The following is a 16,713-nucleotide window of genomic DNA, read 5'->3' on the forward strand; positions in this document are numbered from 1 at the left end:
AGGAAGAATCAATCACTACAACACCATGAAAATTGCAGGAATTAATATATAACTTCCAACAATAACTCTGAATGTTAATGGCCTCAATTTTCCTATCAAAAGACACAGACAGGCAGATTGGATTAAAAAATACAAGGTTTGAATATTTATTAGCTACTATAAATCCATCTCACTGACAAACATAGGCTTAGAATAAAAGAATGGAAAAATAATTTCTCAGCAAATGGAACCTGAATGCCAGAAGGAATAGCTGTACTCATATATGACAAGGCAAACTTCAAACCAAGATTTGAAAGCACAAAGGCATTATATCATTTTAATAAAGGGGGAAAATAGTAGGAAGAAATAACAGCTACAAATGCATAGGCACTGAATATGGATGCACCCACTTTTATGGAGCAAAAACTACCAGATATATGAACATAACTGGACCTCAACACAGTACTAATGGGTAGCTTTAATGGTTCACTAAAATACCATTTAGGCAGAAAATCAATAATAAAAGTTTAGAATTAAGCAAAACTGTAGATCATATGGACTTAATGGATATCTACATAATATTCTGCCTAAGAGTGTCAGAGTTCACATTCTTCTTACAAACTCAAAGAACATTCTTCACAGTAGGTATTATTTTGGATATATGGATATTGAACAGAGCATAGGAAAACTCACCAAACACTGTGTGGAAAAGGGAGGAAGAAAAAAAATGCAAATACAGAAGAGGGGATGATTTTTTTGGGGGGGGTCCGGTCATGGGGCCTGAACTCTGGGCCTGGGTGCTGTCCCTCAGCTCTTCAGCTCAAGGCTAGCACTCTACCACTTGAGCCACAGCACCACTCCGGCTTTTTTCTTTTTGCTTATGTAGTGCTAAGGAATCGAACCCAGGGCCTCATGCATGTAAGGCAAGCACTGTACCACTGAGCCACCTTCCCAGCCCAGGGGATGATATTTTTTAGAGAGAAATATGTTCATGTATGGAATTAACATAATGGAAACCCTTTATACAAATGACATACAAGAATAAAATAATAAATAAACAGACAATTGAAACCTCCCTTTTATTTCTAGTTAACAGTAACTAGGATAATAAAAAGAAATATGTTTTGGAAATACTTTTTGCTTGATAACTTGTTAGAATTTTCTAGTTTCTCAGAAGTAAGGATGTTTTAAAGTATTCCTTATTAAAAAAACATGGAGAAATGTTATTTAGCATGGTCACTAACTAAACTTTTGGACTATTTCTCAATTTTCCTGATTTTCATATTATTTAATTTATTTGATCCATGTCTTGTTGAGTATTGATCTTTAGAATGTCATCTTTAACATAAAGTACATACTGAATACTCTTTTAGAATAAAGACAGTATTTTTCTGATATCGATATTTATCTTTCAAAATTCCAGTTATATACTATATTCTCAACCAAATTCTTTTCCTTCTTTTTTTAATTGTAAAGGTGATGTAAAGAGGGGTGACAGTTACATAAATCAGGTAATGAGTAAATTCCTTTTTGACTAGTTTCACCTCTTCCCCTGTTTTCTTCCAGTTTTTTCACTCCTGATCCCTCTTCCCCACAATTTGTATAGTTCATTTTCAACACAGTGTCTAGTGAGTATCATAGCTGCATAATTCACCTTTTCCCAACGATTTCTTTTTTTTTTTTGGTCGGCCGTGGGGCTTGAACTCTGGGCCTGGGCGCTGTCCCTCAGCTCTTCAGCTCAAGGCGAGCGCTCTACCACTTGAGCTACAGCGCCACTTCCATCCCAACGATTTCTGTATGCCCTGTTACTCTCCCCAAATCAGATAAACTTATATACAAGACAAAAAGTACAGAAGTGAAAAACAGTGACAAAGGGGAAAAATAAAACAAAACAAAAACCCATAAAAAGTAAAATAAGAACCAAAAAACCCTTGTTTCTCTTTCTTGGAGTTCATTTAGATAAAAACCATTTTATATGATCATATACACACAGGTATTGAGCCTTTGTGATCCTCTCCTAAGAATATCCTTCTGTGATCTCACTGCATGAATGTTTAGAGTCTGGTTTATTTTATCATGTCCGGTGTAATTGTTTATACCACCCATTGTATTTAATTGTAAATTTATATGCACATTCTAATTGCCACAAATGAAGGAAATCATGCAACCTATGCTTCCTTGGGTCTGACTTACTTCACTTATTATAATTTTTTCCAAGTCTTTCTATTTCCTTATAAATGAGGCAATATCATTCTTTCTGATGGAAGCATAGAATTTCATTGTATATATGTCACATTTTTATTTTATTTTTTTTTTTGGTAAAGATGCTATACAGAGGGGTTAGTTACATGAGTAAAGTAATGAGTACATTTATTGTCCAGCATTGTTACCTCCTCCTTTGTTGTTCTAGTACTATTCCTACCCTCCCACCTCACTCACTCCCCCCTACCCCAAAGTTGTAAAGTTCATTTCCTACATCATGTCTTGTGAGTATCATTGTTGTAATGGGTCATCTGTGTCCTTGTTTCAGTATTTTGTTATTTCCCTTCCCTGCCCCAAATTAGATAAATGTATATACAAGATGCAGAGTACTAAAATCAAGCACAGTGACAACAGGGGATAGGTCATAGGGGGAAGAACATACAAAGGAAATTAAAAAAAATCACCAGTACATTAAAAACAACAACTAAGCAGACCACTTGTGTCCATATCTTGGGGTTCATTTTGCTTAAAATCATCTTTTTGTTGTTGGTGGTGGTGGTGGTGGTGGTGTTGGTTGCGGGGCTTGAACTCTGGGCACTGTCCCTCAGCATTCAGCTCAAGACAAGCGCACTACCACTTGAGCTACAGCGCCACTTCCAGTTTTCTGGTAGTTTATTGGAGATAGGAGTTTCAGGGTCTTTCCTGCCCTGGCTGTCTTTGAACCATGATCCTCAGATTTCAGCCTCCTGAGAAGCTAGGATTACAGGTGTGAGCCACCGGCATCCAGCTTAGCATCATCTTATATGGTCATATGTACATAGCTTTTGAGCTTTTCTATTTATCTGATAAAATTATCCTAGACATATACTAATTATTGCAAATGAGGGAAACCATGGGACCTATACTTCTTTGGGTCTGACTTACTTCACTTAATATGACTTTTTCCAAGTCTTTCCATTTCCTAGCAAATGAGGCGGTGTCATTCTTTCTGATGGAAGCATAGAATTCCATTGTATACATATACCACATTTTCTTGATCCATTCATCTACTGAGGAGCACCTGGATTGGTTCCATATCTTAGCTATGGTGAATAATGCTGCGACAAAAATAGTTGTTTTGGTAGCTTTATTATGGCCTTGTTTTAGATCATTTGGGTAAATGTGCTCAAGTGGAATTGCTGGGTCATTTTTCTTGATCCATTTTTCCACTGAGGGCATCTGGGTTGATTCCATATCTTGGCTATGGCAAATAATGCTGCAATGAACAGGATTGTGCTGGCAGCTTTAGTGTGGCCTGGTGTACTCTCAGATAAATATACAGAATTGGAATTGCTGGGTTACAGGGAAGCCCTATGTTTACTATTTTGAGGAACCTCCATACTCCTTTCCAGAGTATCAATCAAAAATTTTAATTAATGAAGTTAACCAGTCTAGCAGTCAGTAAGGATAAATCCAAAATTATTATAGAACATGATGGCCTCTGATAATTCCAATAAAGTGAAAACATTTTATAAGATATAGATGGCATGAAAGACAGGATATGCACAATAAAGTATTTCCAATCAATCAAAAAAATCTGTATTTAAAATCTATCTTATAATACATACTGTAGTCATGATGGAGAATGGTATATAGTAAATTAAATGTTAGTTTCATGTCTGAAGAGCTTACCATTTGTCATAAAGTTCTGATGTATATTCATAAATGCTGATTGTGTGCCAATGAATGGTACTGTGTCCCACAGACATATGTGTCAGATGGAAAATAATATATTTATGTTTGAACTTAAAAAATTAAGTACAAAATGGAAGAGGAGGCCGAGTGCTGGTGGTTTACACCTGTAATCTTAGCTACTCAGGAAATTGATTGTGTTTTGAAGCCAGCCTAAGCAGGAAAGTCCGTGAGACTCTTATCTAATCAACCTCCAGAAAACCAGAAGTGGTGCTGTGGCTCAAAGTGGTAGAGCACTAGACTTGAACTGACAAGCTCAGAGAAAGTGCCCAGGCCCAGATTTCAGCACCACGACTGACAAAAAAAGAAGGAAGAGGAAAAGATGTGTTCTGTATGTTCGAGAAACAACAATTGGAAGTGAAGAGACAATAAGGCAATTCTGAGAAAAATCACGTTATTTCTCTGAGAATATATGAACTGGCTTGTGGCAAACTTTGGGGACTGAAGAGGTAATAAAATCTATTATATGGGAGCTTGAGTGTCTGGCCACTTTTGAACATTAGGACCTCACTTCTATAAGTTTATCATTGTGTGTTGACAGGCAATTCAGTTACATCAGTTTGGAAAATATGAGGTGATTCCCACGTAGACAGGACTGCTTTGTGTGAGATTATTCATGAACTTTTTGTTTGAGACAAATTAAGAAGGAGATATGATATGCCTCTAGTAAGTTATTTTTATCCTATTCTCCCACTAACCTTTCTGGACTGATAATTGTCCCTTGCAGACATATAATGGGAAGCAGTGAGCTTGATAGTAAAGTGTTTCCAAGAACATTAGGGCAGATAACATGAAAAAGAAGCTGATTTGGAAAATCTCATGTGGTGGCTGCAGGTAAGAGAGACTAATGCTACTGCAATGAGTGAAATGGCCAGAGAAGTTATGATGATATGTGAATAGTGAGATAAATAGTGTCATTGCTAGATAGAAAGGGAGAAGAGTCTTCTTCACCTTTATCTGATGCCTAGATGGGAACAGATGGGCACAATGAGGAATGAAGTTTCAAGCAAAAATGTAGGGTTCAGATGAGAACCCAATCTGTTTGGAGGAGTTCCCTTAAAGGCACTAATAATAGATGCATTATACTTCTAACTGAAACATGTTTCAATTAGATTAGTTAGATTCAGTTAGCTGTAGTTAGGTTAGTCAAAAAAGGGAGAAAATGAATAAAGATTTTATTGTAATGCCCATTGATTTTGCTGACTAGAAGTTCATTAGAATTTTAACAAGTGATGATTGTTACTACTTTGAGAAAGAGAATGAAAGTGAGTATGTAGTTAGCATGTAGTTGCAAACATAGAAATAATGCAAAATGAATTTTTTGAGAAAACAAAATTTGGCAGACCTACCATGTGCAGGAGAGGGAACTCTACATTAAGTTCCTATTCCTTCCTATCAGAGGAAGATGAGATCATTGGAGGTACTGGAATCATGGATCAAATGACACATAGTTGGATTAGTTGATCATAAAAAACACTGCAGTTATATCTCTTGCTCAGAGATGTGGAAAACAGAAATATAAAGAAGTAGAGGAAAGTGAAAAATATGCAGAACTTGGTAACACCTTTTTCAATGTACCACCTTTTTGGATATGGTAGTGTCTCATGGAAATTTTGACCTCTTGTTCTGAGGAATGTGATATAGAGAATCAAGAACATCAGACAAGAAGTTTGTGATTAGTGATTAAAGAACATAATACTTTTCACCTTTGGCATGGCAAACGACCACACATTTAGTAGCTCAAAGTAACATCCATTTGCCAGTTCCACAGACACATTGGTCAGGGGAAAAGTAAGTGGTCAGTTGCACTTAACTGAATTCGGAGATCCTGAGAGAAAATCACTACCACATCCATTTAGGCTATCGACAACACTCAGATGAAGGACTGAAGTCTGCAACTCCTTGAGGAGTAAAGCTGCTCATTCCATTCTTGGATCCCAGAGGCCACAACTAGCTCAATCCCAAAGCCCACCAGGTGGGCTTTGACAACACCCCAGCTTATATCCAGTACTGCAATAGTGTTATCTAGCTTTCTTTAAACTCTGTTTCCAGTGTCTGAATCTGTAGCAGCCAGGGAATTTTTTTCTTTTAAAGAAATCAAGTGATTATTTTAATCCACCCCAGAGATCTTACTTTTGGTAAACCCAAGATCATTTGTTACATTTGAAATTTGTAGTTGCTTTATAAAGGAGTACATATAAAATGGCATTGTATTCACAGTCTGAGTGGGTAAGGGGTAGAGTGGAAAGTCCCATGGTACAATATCCAGTTCTGCTCATAATTAAAATTAAGCTAAAATATTATTTTATCTAATTTGTTCTTTTAAGTTTGTGTTCAGTTTGCCTTAGATGTTTCTTAGAGTGCCAATAAAGTAATAAAAAATACCGAAATCATTACATGTATTTTAATATTATTTTTCCAATCACTATAATAAATAAAAAATTCTATGACAGATAATATCTTATATTACATTCAACAAACACCCATTTCTCAAAATGATAAGTGTCGTTTTACATGGACTCTCTTTCTGTTTGCATTTTTGAGTCCCAGTTCTTTGGGTTGGATCCTGGTGATTTATACAGTGCTCCTGTTCTCCAAGGGATTCCATCTGTGCTCTGGCCTAAATCCCAGTAAAATCCTGGAAAAATCATAGGGAATTAAAGGGGAAAAAAGTTGTGTAAGAAAATGTTGGTAAAGAATATCAGCGTGAAAAAAGAGAGCAAATTTACCAAATGTGACATTTGTACTTGTTAGATAGTACTTCAAAAATGTTATCGCAAGTATTGTAGTTGAATTCTTTATCTAATAATTGTTCCAATTAATGTGCTTTGAATGTTTAAATTATATCGCAGTAGAATTGATTACAAAGTAGATAATACTACTCAAAATGTACTCATCTGTAATATAGTGGAAAATAAATGTTTGTAAAGTCCTTCACACATAGTTTTGTTTTTCTTCTCACTATAAACAGTGGTACATATAAACCATTGTATTTATTTTAAATGAGGAAGCCAAGTTATTCAAAGAACTTTCTCAACATCTCACGGCTAATGTTTGTCAGAATTAGGATTCATATCAAAGCATGTTGGAGTCCAGAGTCCAAGTCCTTTGTGAGGATACTAAATGCACACCAGATTTCATAATTCTTAATAACAAATGATAAAGGGTAAAAAATGAAACCATTTGGCCTCACTCTATTTTTTTAGATTTTATTCTTTATATGATTTGTTTCACATCTGTGATCTATGTTGCTTCACTGCAAAAGCCCTGCCCTCCTGTCCAGACAATAACAAAAACACAGCATGTTTTGGTGTTGCCATAAGGTCTAGCAAATTCATTTCATCTTGAGAGAAGCTTTCTTTTTAAATTTAGCATACTAGTCAGGTACTAGTGGCTCATGCATATGATCCAAGACACTTAGGAGGCTGAGATCAGTAGTTGGTCAGAAGATCATATCCTAGATGAAAAGTCTACAAGACTTCATCTTTGAAATAACCAGAAATAAAACAGGTCTGGAAGTATGGCTCAAGTGGTAGAGCACCAGCCAAGGAAACAAGCTGAGCAATTGCAAGGGCTTGCGTTCAAACCCCAGTATCCAAAAACAAAAAAGGAAGAGAAAATGTATGCTGACATATTCTTTGAGAAATTCTAGCAAACAAAAATAAGAATTTATTGTCAGGTTTTCTAGCATTACTTTTCTGTTAGAAAATAGTCTCTTTAAACAACTATAATTTTGAAATTTAAGAATTGCAAAGTCTAGGTGATTGATAGAATAGTTCTTTATATAAGTAAATTTATCTTAGATGTACTGAAATTGTTTCCATCTATGTTCTTCAATATGAAATGCTGTTATTGGATTATATATTTAACTATGATCTGTGAAATGACAGTACATTTTGGAAAAAAAAATCACAGAAGTCACCATTATCAACTTTTCACAAAACACTGTGATAATTTAAATATTGACTAAGCAGACAACAGAGGTACATATCATTCACACTACAGCAGTACCTCTGGTCACATTTTCCCCAACACTGCCTTAGGGAAGTAAACAGCCCATATTAGATTACTTTTCTCAATCTTCGCTTTAAGTAAAGTTTCTATTATTCCTTATATCACCTTTTTAGAAAGAAGTTCAGACATTTACAATATTATTCAAAAACTATTACCAGCCCTTTATGCTGTAGGGAAAGTGGCTATTCTATTACTTAGTTCATATAGATGAATGAAATTCTTGACAGCCAAGATCAAGGAGTTATTTTAAATTTCTTAATGACTTGAAGAAATAAATGGAAATAGGGCGTAATTTTTTTTTGTCCCAAGGTTGAATTCTGAGACATTATACATGGTGCCATATATTTTATCTATAAAAAAGTAAAGGAAACTATGTTTGAAGTTCATTATTTTGCTGACATTTTTTCTAGAAGGACAGTACTTTACTTCTCTTTAGGAATGTGGGGAGTGTAGGTTGCAAAGGAATTTAATATACTCAGCCAGTAGAATTTCAGTTGAACTTCTTCTAGTAGATTGAGATTTGGTTTTCCATACTTACACATGTTTTTTTAAATTCAGAGACAACAGATTCCTTAGCCAGACTACCTACAAGCAAGATGGCCTGCTTTTGTTTGCTTCCTAAACAGTCATTTCAAGCCCATCACAAAGTCAATAGGCTGATGGTAGATCTTCCTTGATAGGAGACTGAGCCCATTATTTATCACATTTTAGTGGAGAGAGAGAGAAAGAGAGAGAGAGAGAGAATGTAGATAGATAGATAGATGTAGATAGATACCTGGTGATTTGATTTGGTAAGGTATCTACACCAAAACTGTGATACCACGACAGAGAACCATTCTAATTTCTACCAAAGCTGTATGACACAGAGCCCTTAGAAGTTTGAATTTGCTGTTAATAATTACTTTGTGTGTGTGTGTGTGTGTGTGTGTGTGTGTGTGTGTGTGTGTGTGTGTGTACCTCTAGTTGTTACAGGGTCGATCACCCAGACCTGACAAGTGGGAAGTTCTTCACCTGGGCAGCGGAGGTGGCACAGTTGAGCAGATCAGCGGTGACTGTGATGACGAGGACGGCTGCGGGGGCTCAGGGAGCGGCGAGGTGAAGAGAACGCTGCAAATCACAAACTGTGAGTGAGCGACCACTTTGAGATACCTTTAAGCATGATTATGACCAATGCTAAGAATTGAGGACTATCAATTCAGAAGTAGGCCAGAGGAACTGGAAATTAAAAGAAGCTTGCTTTTAGTTACTCAAAACATTTATGTGGAGTGTGTTTGTGTGTGTGTGTGGGGGGGGGGGATTCTTTATTTTTAGTGAATGGACATTTTTTTTCTGGGCAAAACTAATGCATGATTGTCATTCTGAAGAATACAAAATCTTTAAGTAGCATGCTTCTTAGATGGATAATAACTGGATATTGATAATGTGAAACTGGAAGCCTCAATATTAAATAACCAAGTTGCACAATGTTTAAAGCAGTATGATGCCACTCTAGATGTTTTTACTCTGCATTAGAGTCACATTGTAGCAGGGGTGGGTGTGGTGATCTAGCTCTTTGGGGAGCACAGATAGGAGGACCACAGTCTACGTCAAGCTCGGACAACAAAAATGTGACAGCTCATCTGAAAAAGTAGCTAAAATAAATTAATGCTTGGTTTATGCTTCACATGGTAAGAGCTAACAAGTGAAGTGCTCCTTGTTCACACCCCTGTACCAATAAAATGTGATTAATCAGTGGTCAAAACTACTAGAATTTAATTCTTATGCACTTACTTTCTTGAAAGAAAAATCTCACCAAACATTTACTTGAATCATATAGATTTGAAATCATCTCTGGTATTACTGGTTGGGTCACTGCCATAAAAGATATAAATTCCCAATTACAAAAGGAAAAACAAAAGGTTCCAAATGGTTTTCTTTTCCAACTTGTCACCAAGGGAAAGACTATGGGTCCACCACTTTGCATTTTTTGTACACGTGTTTGTTCATTTGCACAAAAGACCAAAGTAATCAACTGAGAGATAAATATAAACGCTAATGTAGTTAATGTACCCAGAGAAGCTGGCTTTCAACTATTCATTTAGTTCTTATTCTACCAAAAACAAAGCTAAAGTTATCTGGACATGACAGCTTTTCTTGAAGATTGACCTGTATCTAAATCACCTAATAGCACATTTGGTCTGCTGGTAAAAGTAAAACTCTTAAATTACTACTCTATAGTAGTAATTTAAGGACACTCAAATGCTTCAAGCATCAGACTTTTGTTTCTTCAGGATCTAGTTTTATTAGCCACATTGGTTGATTAAAGGAGCTAAGGCTAATAGAAATGCAAAATGTGGAAGACAATTAACATAAAGAAATTTGTTTTCCTGATAGACATAATAGTAATTTTAATTTAATACTGAAGGTAAACCTGTAAGAGCCAGCATGCTTAAACAGCAATGTATTAAAAGCTTCAATGATTCTACTGCAAATTAACTATCTTCCCTTTTTACTAACGGAGATAAGAATATGTGTTCTTCTAAGCAGTCTTAATGCAGTTTAACAGATTCATTATCTCTATATATTCATTATCTATATTCATTATCTTGCTTTTTCTGGGTATGTGGACAAAAAAGAAAAAAGAATGAAAAGCAACATGTTCACCAAAACAGTGAAAATTAGGATACTTTATTTATTAGAGTAACATTTAATTCAAACTCTTCTATGTAATGCTGAATAGTTATTATACTTCTATTTAGGTTTAAAGGCTAGCAAGATTTTAAGATATTATAATTGTTGACAGGAAAGACAGGTTGACATAAAATTCATCTGGTATATGTGTGTATGTGTGTACATATGGATGTGTATGTCTGCTTAGTAGGCTATATTATCAGTTTTTCTCCTTCTGAACTTTATTTTAAGCTCAAAAACTTGTTAGCTCTTGGTTTGTTTCATGAAAGAAAATGAACCGGTGAATCATATTCAGCTAGTGTTTTATCACAAATCGAAGTATCAAGGAGGTAAAAATGATTTTTTTACTTCAAAACCTTGGTTCAACTTACTGCTTAAATGGACAATTACGGTACAAGCAAGTATCTACTATAACTGGATTGAGTTTCTAATGATTGATAGCTATTGTCTTTCCATTTTTTAATAAGTGGTTAGGAAACCACTGTCCATAGAATGCTGAAATAAAGGATAATGAAAGTAGCAAAGTACAAGTCACATTTCTATTTTTATAAAACATCATTTGTAAAACAACAAATAGTTTTGGATCATCTTAATAATCTAAAAGTACTGTAGTTCTGAAAAGTTTACTAGGATGTTGCTTGTGTTAAGATCTTGAAATTAGCTCTATTCCTAATCCTATTTGAAGACAGTTATAAGTGTTGTTATATGTCTCTTTTGAAAAAACCATCTAGGCTATACAATTTTCACTCAAAATAGTTTTCCTGTTACAGTGGAATTATTTCAAATTTCTGATAATATAGAAATATTTTCCATATTTTTATTGCACTTAAAATCTGATTCTTCCATTCATTGTTAGCTATTTCACTAATAACCTGGAATTGTAGGATTGACATGGCATTTAATCTTCATTTTTGCCATCCCTATGCACACCAACTGACACCTGGCTCCTTTCACGGTAGAAAAGTGTGAGGATGTTTACATACTCCAATGGGAAACCACAAGTTTTCTTCTAGGCAAGCAGATCAAACTTAATATCACTGAAATCAATGCCTCTTCAACATTTTGACTGTACTTCTAATGTCTCTAAATCCCAATAGCTTAAGATACTAAATAAGTGAATCAGAGAGCTTCTAAGGAAAGGCTGTAAGAAAATCACTCCCTGTTTAGTTTCAAAAATCTGTGTAGTGTTGCTTACAATTCTTTTCATTTTTTTCCTTAAAATGTTTAACCAGTACATTAAGGTATCAGTGGCAGAAACTGTTCTAAGCCTTAATGCACATGTCTTTTATTATTATTATTATCATTATCACTATTATCATTAAGTAGTTGTACAAAGGAGTTGCCAATTAATAAAGCAGTTAATGAATACAATATACCTTGATCAATGTCACCCCATCAGCATTTTTATTGGTCCCCCCTTTCTTCCCTCAACTTTCTTAATTTTGTAGGATGTATATTGGATTCTTGTCTGTATTTCCCCTCTCTTTGTCTGTCTACCCCTTTCTCCTTGTCCCCACCCCACCCCTTCCCAATATCCACTTCCTGGTGTTTATTTTGCTGAACTTTGCTTTTGGCTTTCTAAGGAATTACACTATTTGAGATCTCCCTTGAATCCACCTTTTTAAAGTTAATACACTTGTATACAATTCTTATGTGGTAATATATTTTAAATCACAATGCCTCTGCTTTTATTTTTTAAAGTTTTAGCAAGTATTTATTTTAGAAAAACAGGTTACACAGAAAGAAACAGAAGAGAAGGAACGAGACAGGTTATTTCCTGCTCCCCACTCCACAAATGGAGCAAGTAGGAGTTGAAGATTCCACATTTCTGTTTTAAAAAATAAAAAAAAATATGTTGTCCATAAAGTATTCAATTTGACAAGGTGGTTCACAGTAATAATCTCAGGCAAAACATGTTTGATCCTAAGTTGGTTCTAATACCAGACATTAAAAAGTAGGGCAATTTTAAGTCTAAATCATCTTGACATCATCAAACTCTTTTCTTTTTATTTATCTTTGAATTTACTGTATGTACCAGTACTATATCGTGTAGCATGGTGAGCAGCTTTTAAAGTGTTTTATCAAAAACCTTGTAAATGACATCAATGTGTAGGTGGTATTGTATGGTATTGAGGTTTGTCCTAGTGATATCAGTCATGAAAAGAGTTCAAATGGATGGATCCATTCCATCAGCCAAGACAACTCTGATGCCTATGCCCTCCTGAACAGCTGCCAACACATCTAGACAAAGTTTTTTTTTTTAATCAAAAACAAATATTTCATATCCTGTCATTTTTGCTCTTTACAAGTTTTGCATCATCATACCAAATTCTAAATATTCAAGGAATTCAGTTTTTGGTTCTTTACCCTTTTATCAATTCTATTTACAGCTATCTCTTGTTAGTATTCTTAGTCATGGTAACAACAATCATGAGGTATTCTTGCTCTAGCAATACCATTGAGTTTATAAAGCATTTCCAAAGGGGCTATCTCAGGAAATAGGCTTCTTAATGTTTAAAATCTAAGTTCTTAGATCTAGATGTAATTTTTAGTTAATCAGAAATGAACAGAGCAATTGTTTGTACTTTGCTTTGGATTTCTCAATTAGAAACCTTATATCAACCTGTAGTAGAGGAATCTAAAAGGATGACTTTGAAAGAGAGTATTGTGTTTCATGTACACAGTGGGAAAAAAAATGATACTTTGTTTGGTACTGCAGAACTAAGAGTCCTGATTTATTTAGTAATGCAGTATTGTAGCCTGAATGAACATGTTTCTGCATAGCTACTTTGACCATACATTACCTGTAGTTCAAAATCACTTATGCATGGACATTATTAGCATGAGCTCTAAAAGTACAACTTTTCATCTCCTCATCTATAAAAATATGCATTTATTCATAATATAGAAATTATTTCATGTAATTTTCCATTGTCTAGTTGATGTTTTATTTCCTCTTTCCAATATAAACATCATTAGATAATATGCACATATAAGGTATAAAAACAATAGAAATAGTTTCAAACATCTATACTGAGATTATGTGTTGGCTAGGGGTAAAGGGTAGGTATTGGGGGTTAAAGAGAATGGAAGTAAATCACATATGTATAGAGATTATAGTTAAAATCCATAAATTATTGTACATAGAAGAACAGGAAAAAGTTTAAGAGACAGTAATAGAGAGGGTACATTTGTTTCAAGCATACTATGCACATTGATGGATTTTCATATGTAACTCCTCCACATTAAAGGACTCAGAGAGACTCTGCAATACTTCCCCAGAGTGAGGGAGATATGTATGTGGCATATACTACCACAACAGGAAATTAAGAAATTAACAACCTAAATTTTGCATCTTGAAACTTATTCCAGACCAATTGACAGCAAACCTAAAATTCTCAAGAAAGCCTTTGAAACAGGCTATCATGTAAACAGTGCTCAGGTCTTGCTATTATGTTCTGCCATACTATGACCAAGAGAAAAAAATTTGATTGGGAATTACATGTGAAATACATAATTATGTTTCAATCTAATAATATATGTAGTTATAAATATGTAAGACTGGAAATTTAAAAATGTAGAAATGGGGATGTAGCTGAGGATTTGATTTCACAGCACCAAACAAAGGAGAAAATACAAGTTTATGCATTCTTTCTAAAGCATGAACAATTTAAATTACTATGCATTCATCTTATTTTGCAAAGTATTAAAATAGCTCATTTATTAGTTATTATAAAGTGAAGAAAATGTAGCAAAAATAAGTAAGTTGCTCGTTTTGTGTTTACTTAATATTTTTATAGAAAGGAAATCGTTATTTAGGTTTATTTAGATTAAAAGACCATGAACATGTTAACAATGCATGTAATATCGAATCATCTTTGAACATTGATCTTCATATTATAAGCACCTAACACTAAAGGATAAAACTGCAAGATAAAAACCATAAAAATATACAATAATTTCTTCATGATCTTGTTCAATGTTCAAACATATAAATATTTGAAATAACTCAATGACTTTAATGTATGATGAAAATTATACTGAAGAAAAGTGAAATACATGTCTAAACTACATATAGTTTAATTAATGTGTGATCACTATGAATATTATTGTGACTATACATTTCTATTTTGCTTAATAAATAATTGAGACTCATTCTAGCTGCTTGCTACTTTGTTAACATGGTTCTATGTAATAGGATATGGATGCCTAATGGATCACATAAAATCATCTTCCATCATCTTTCAAAGTTATGTATCGCATTCACAGATTTCAGTAATAAAATTTACACAAAAGGTATGTCCACGAATGTGTAAGTAATGGTTTTCATTGCTTAGATTGATGTTAAATTGATGAGAAAAAGAGGAAAGACTTATTAATTAAACTTTAAGGAACATTCCTAGCTTGTAAATCAGATTAAACAGCTCTTCTGCAATATTTCATAAGTGAACTTATATCATATAAGATGAAAGAAAATAAAGCACACAATGCTAAATGTGATGCTATGATCAACAGAAGAAGTAAGAATTTAAAATTAAAGAAAATACTAGTAGATAAAAGTTACCATGGTTTAACTAAAGCTACATACCACTTAACACCACCAGAATCAAACCCATATTCTACATCATCCAGTTATAATAGACAAGAAGTTGCTGAGATTATATATATCTATATAATATATATACATATATCTCATATATATATGTCCATGTATGAAAGCTCCCACTGGCCACAAGGAGACTTCCATTTTGAAACAATACATTGAATGTCTCAGCAGATATGTTCCCTGTGTATCACCTCTTCCTGTTTGTGATAAATACTGAAGGAAAATTTTGCACAATGCCCCACGGCACACTTAGTGCCAGCCATAATAAATGAAAGGTTTGTGTGCACACAGAGAAAAGAAAGAGACTATCCAAATGGGGAAATCATAAAATACATCATGGAGGAGACAGATGAGGTACAAACCTGGAAGCAAACAAATATTTGGCTGCAATATTTATGAGAAAGTGACATTTGAGAGATGGGACTTCTGACCTGCTTTCAGCAACTGACAGCGGGGAGGAGAAGCGTCCTAAGAGGATGAAACATCATGAACAAAGCAATGACTGTATTTCCAAAGGAGAAAACTCATAATATTGCTTGAAAGGAATCACTGGAAGTCTAAAAATGAGGGGAAAAACTGCAATGGACTTTCAATACTTGAGGAAAGAATTTGCATTTAATTTGGAAGTTAAAGAGAAATTAAACATTGCTCAGTGTGTTTTGTTTGACTGCACAGTTATTTACGAGCAGCATAGTGAATGCGTTAAGAGAATAAATGTGCACAAAAAATTAAGAAAAATCTTGTACAAATAACTTGCTACCTCCCTTTGTGCATCATCTTTACAATAAAATAAATTAATAAAAAGAAGAGGAAAGGAAAAAAATAACTTACTACCTGCCTGGTAAAAGTAATTGGTGTGTTCCTCTATTGCCTAAAAACCTAGATAATGGCAGCTTGTAAACCATGTAGGATTCATAGCACTATGGAATACCCATCTTACTCCACCTATTGTGAAAAACAAACCCTCTGGATAAAATATGGATATCCTTACAAGTGCCAATGACTAATACTAGCAAACCTAGCTACACACGAGGCTGAGATTCAAGAATCACAGTTTGAAGTCAGATAATAATCAAGGAGATTATTATCTCCAATTAATCAGCAAAAATTCAGAAGTAGAGATGTTGTTAAAGTTGAAGAGCTTCATAGCTCACAGCTAGGATATAGTTACATACAGTTTAAGAAGAATAAAATAAATGTCTTATTATTCCTCCACCAAGTAATGTATTTTAATATCCATGTATGTCCTTCTGTGAATGTGACTGACTTCACAGAGAATGTACTATAATCACAAATGCTCCAAAACCCACATTTTAAACTATCAATATGTACTTCCTTTAAGCACATATCACTTTTTTCCAGTTTTGAACCTTATGTATAAATCAAATATAACTGATAAACACATACAACCACTTCTTTATTCTATTTGCTCTTAATGAATATGAGAACTGATATCCTTTTGAACAGTCAATACTGGTATAAAGCATTTTTGGCCACACCTATAATCCTAT

The 16,713-nt window shown here is 34.2% G+C and overlaps 1 protein-coding gene across 1 annotated transcript in view; it reads left to right on the plus strand.

Moving 5' to 3' along the window:
• Gpc5 (glypican 5) overlaps positions 1-16,713 on the plus strand; it is a 1,062,082-nt gene that overhangs the window by 499,889 nt on the left and 545,480 nt on the right. The window contains exon 7 of the mRNA XM_042682662.1: positions 8,890-9,049. Coding sequence (XP_042538596.1) covers positions 8,890-9,049 — 160 coding nt within the window. The remainder of the gene's footprint in view (positions 1-8,889; positions 9,050-16,713) is intronic.

This window comes from Dipodomys spectabilis, unplaced genomic scaffold, assembly GCF_019054845.1.
Source record: "Dipodomys spectabilis isolate Male_0828 unplaced genomic scaffold, ASM1905484v1 ptg000075l, whole genome shotgun sequence".
NCBI lineage: Eukaryota > Metazoa > Chordata > Mammalia > Rodentia > Heteromyidae > Dipodomys > Dipodomys spectabilis.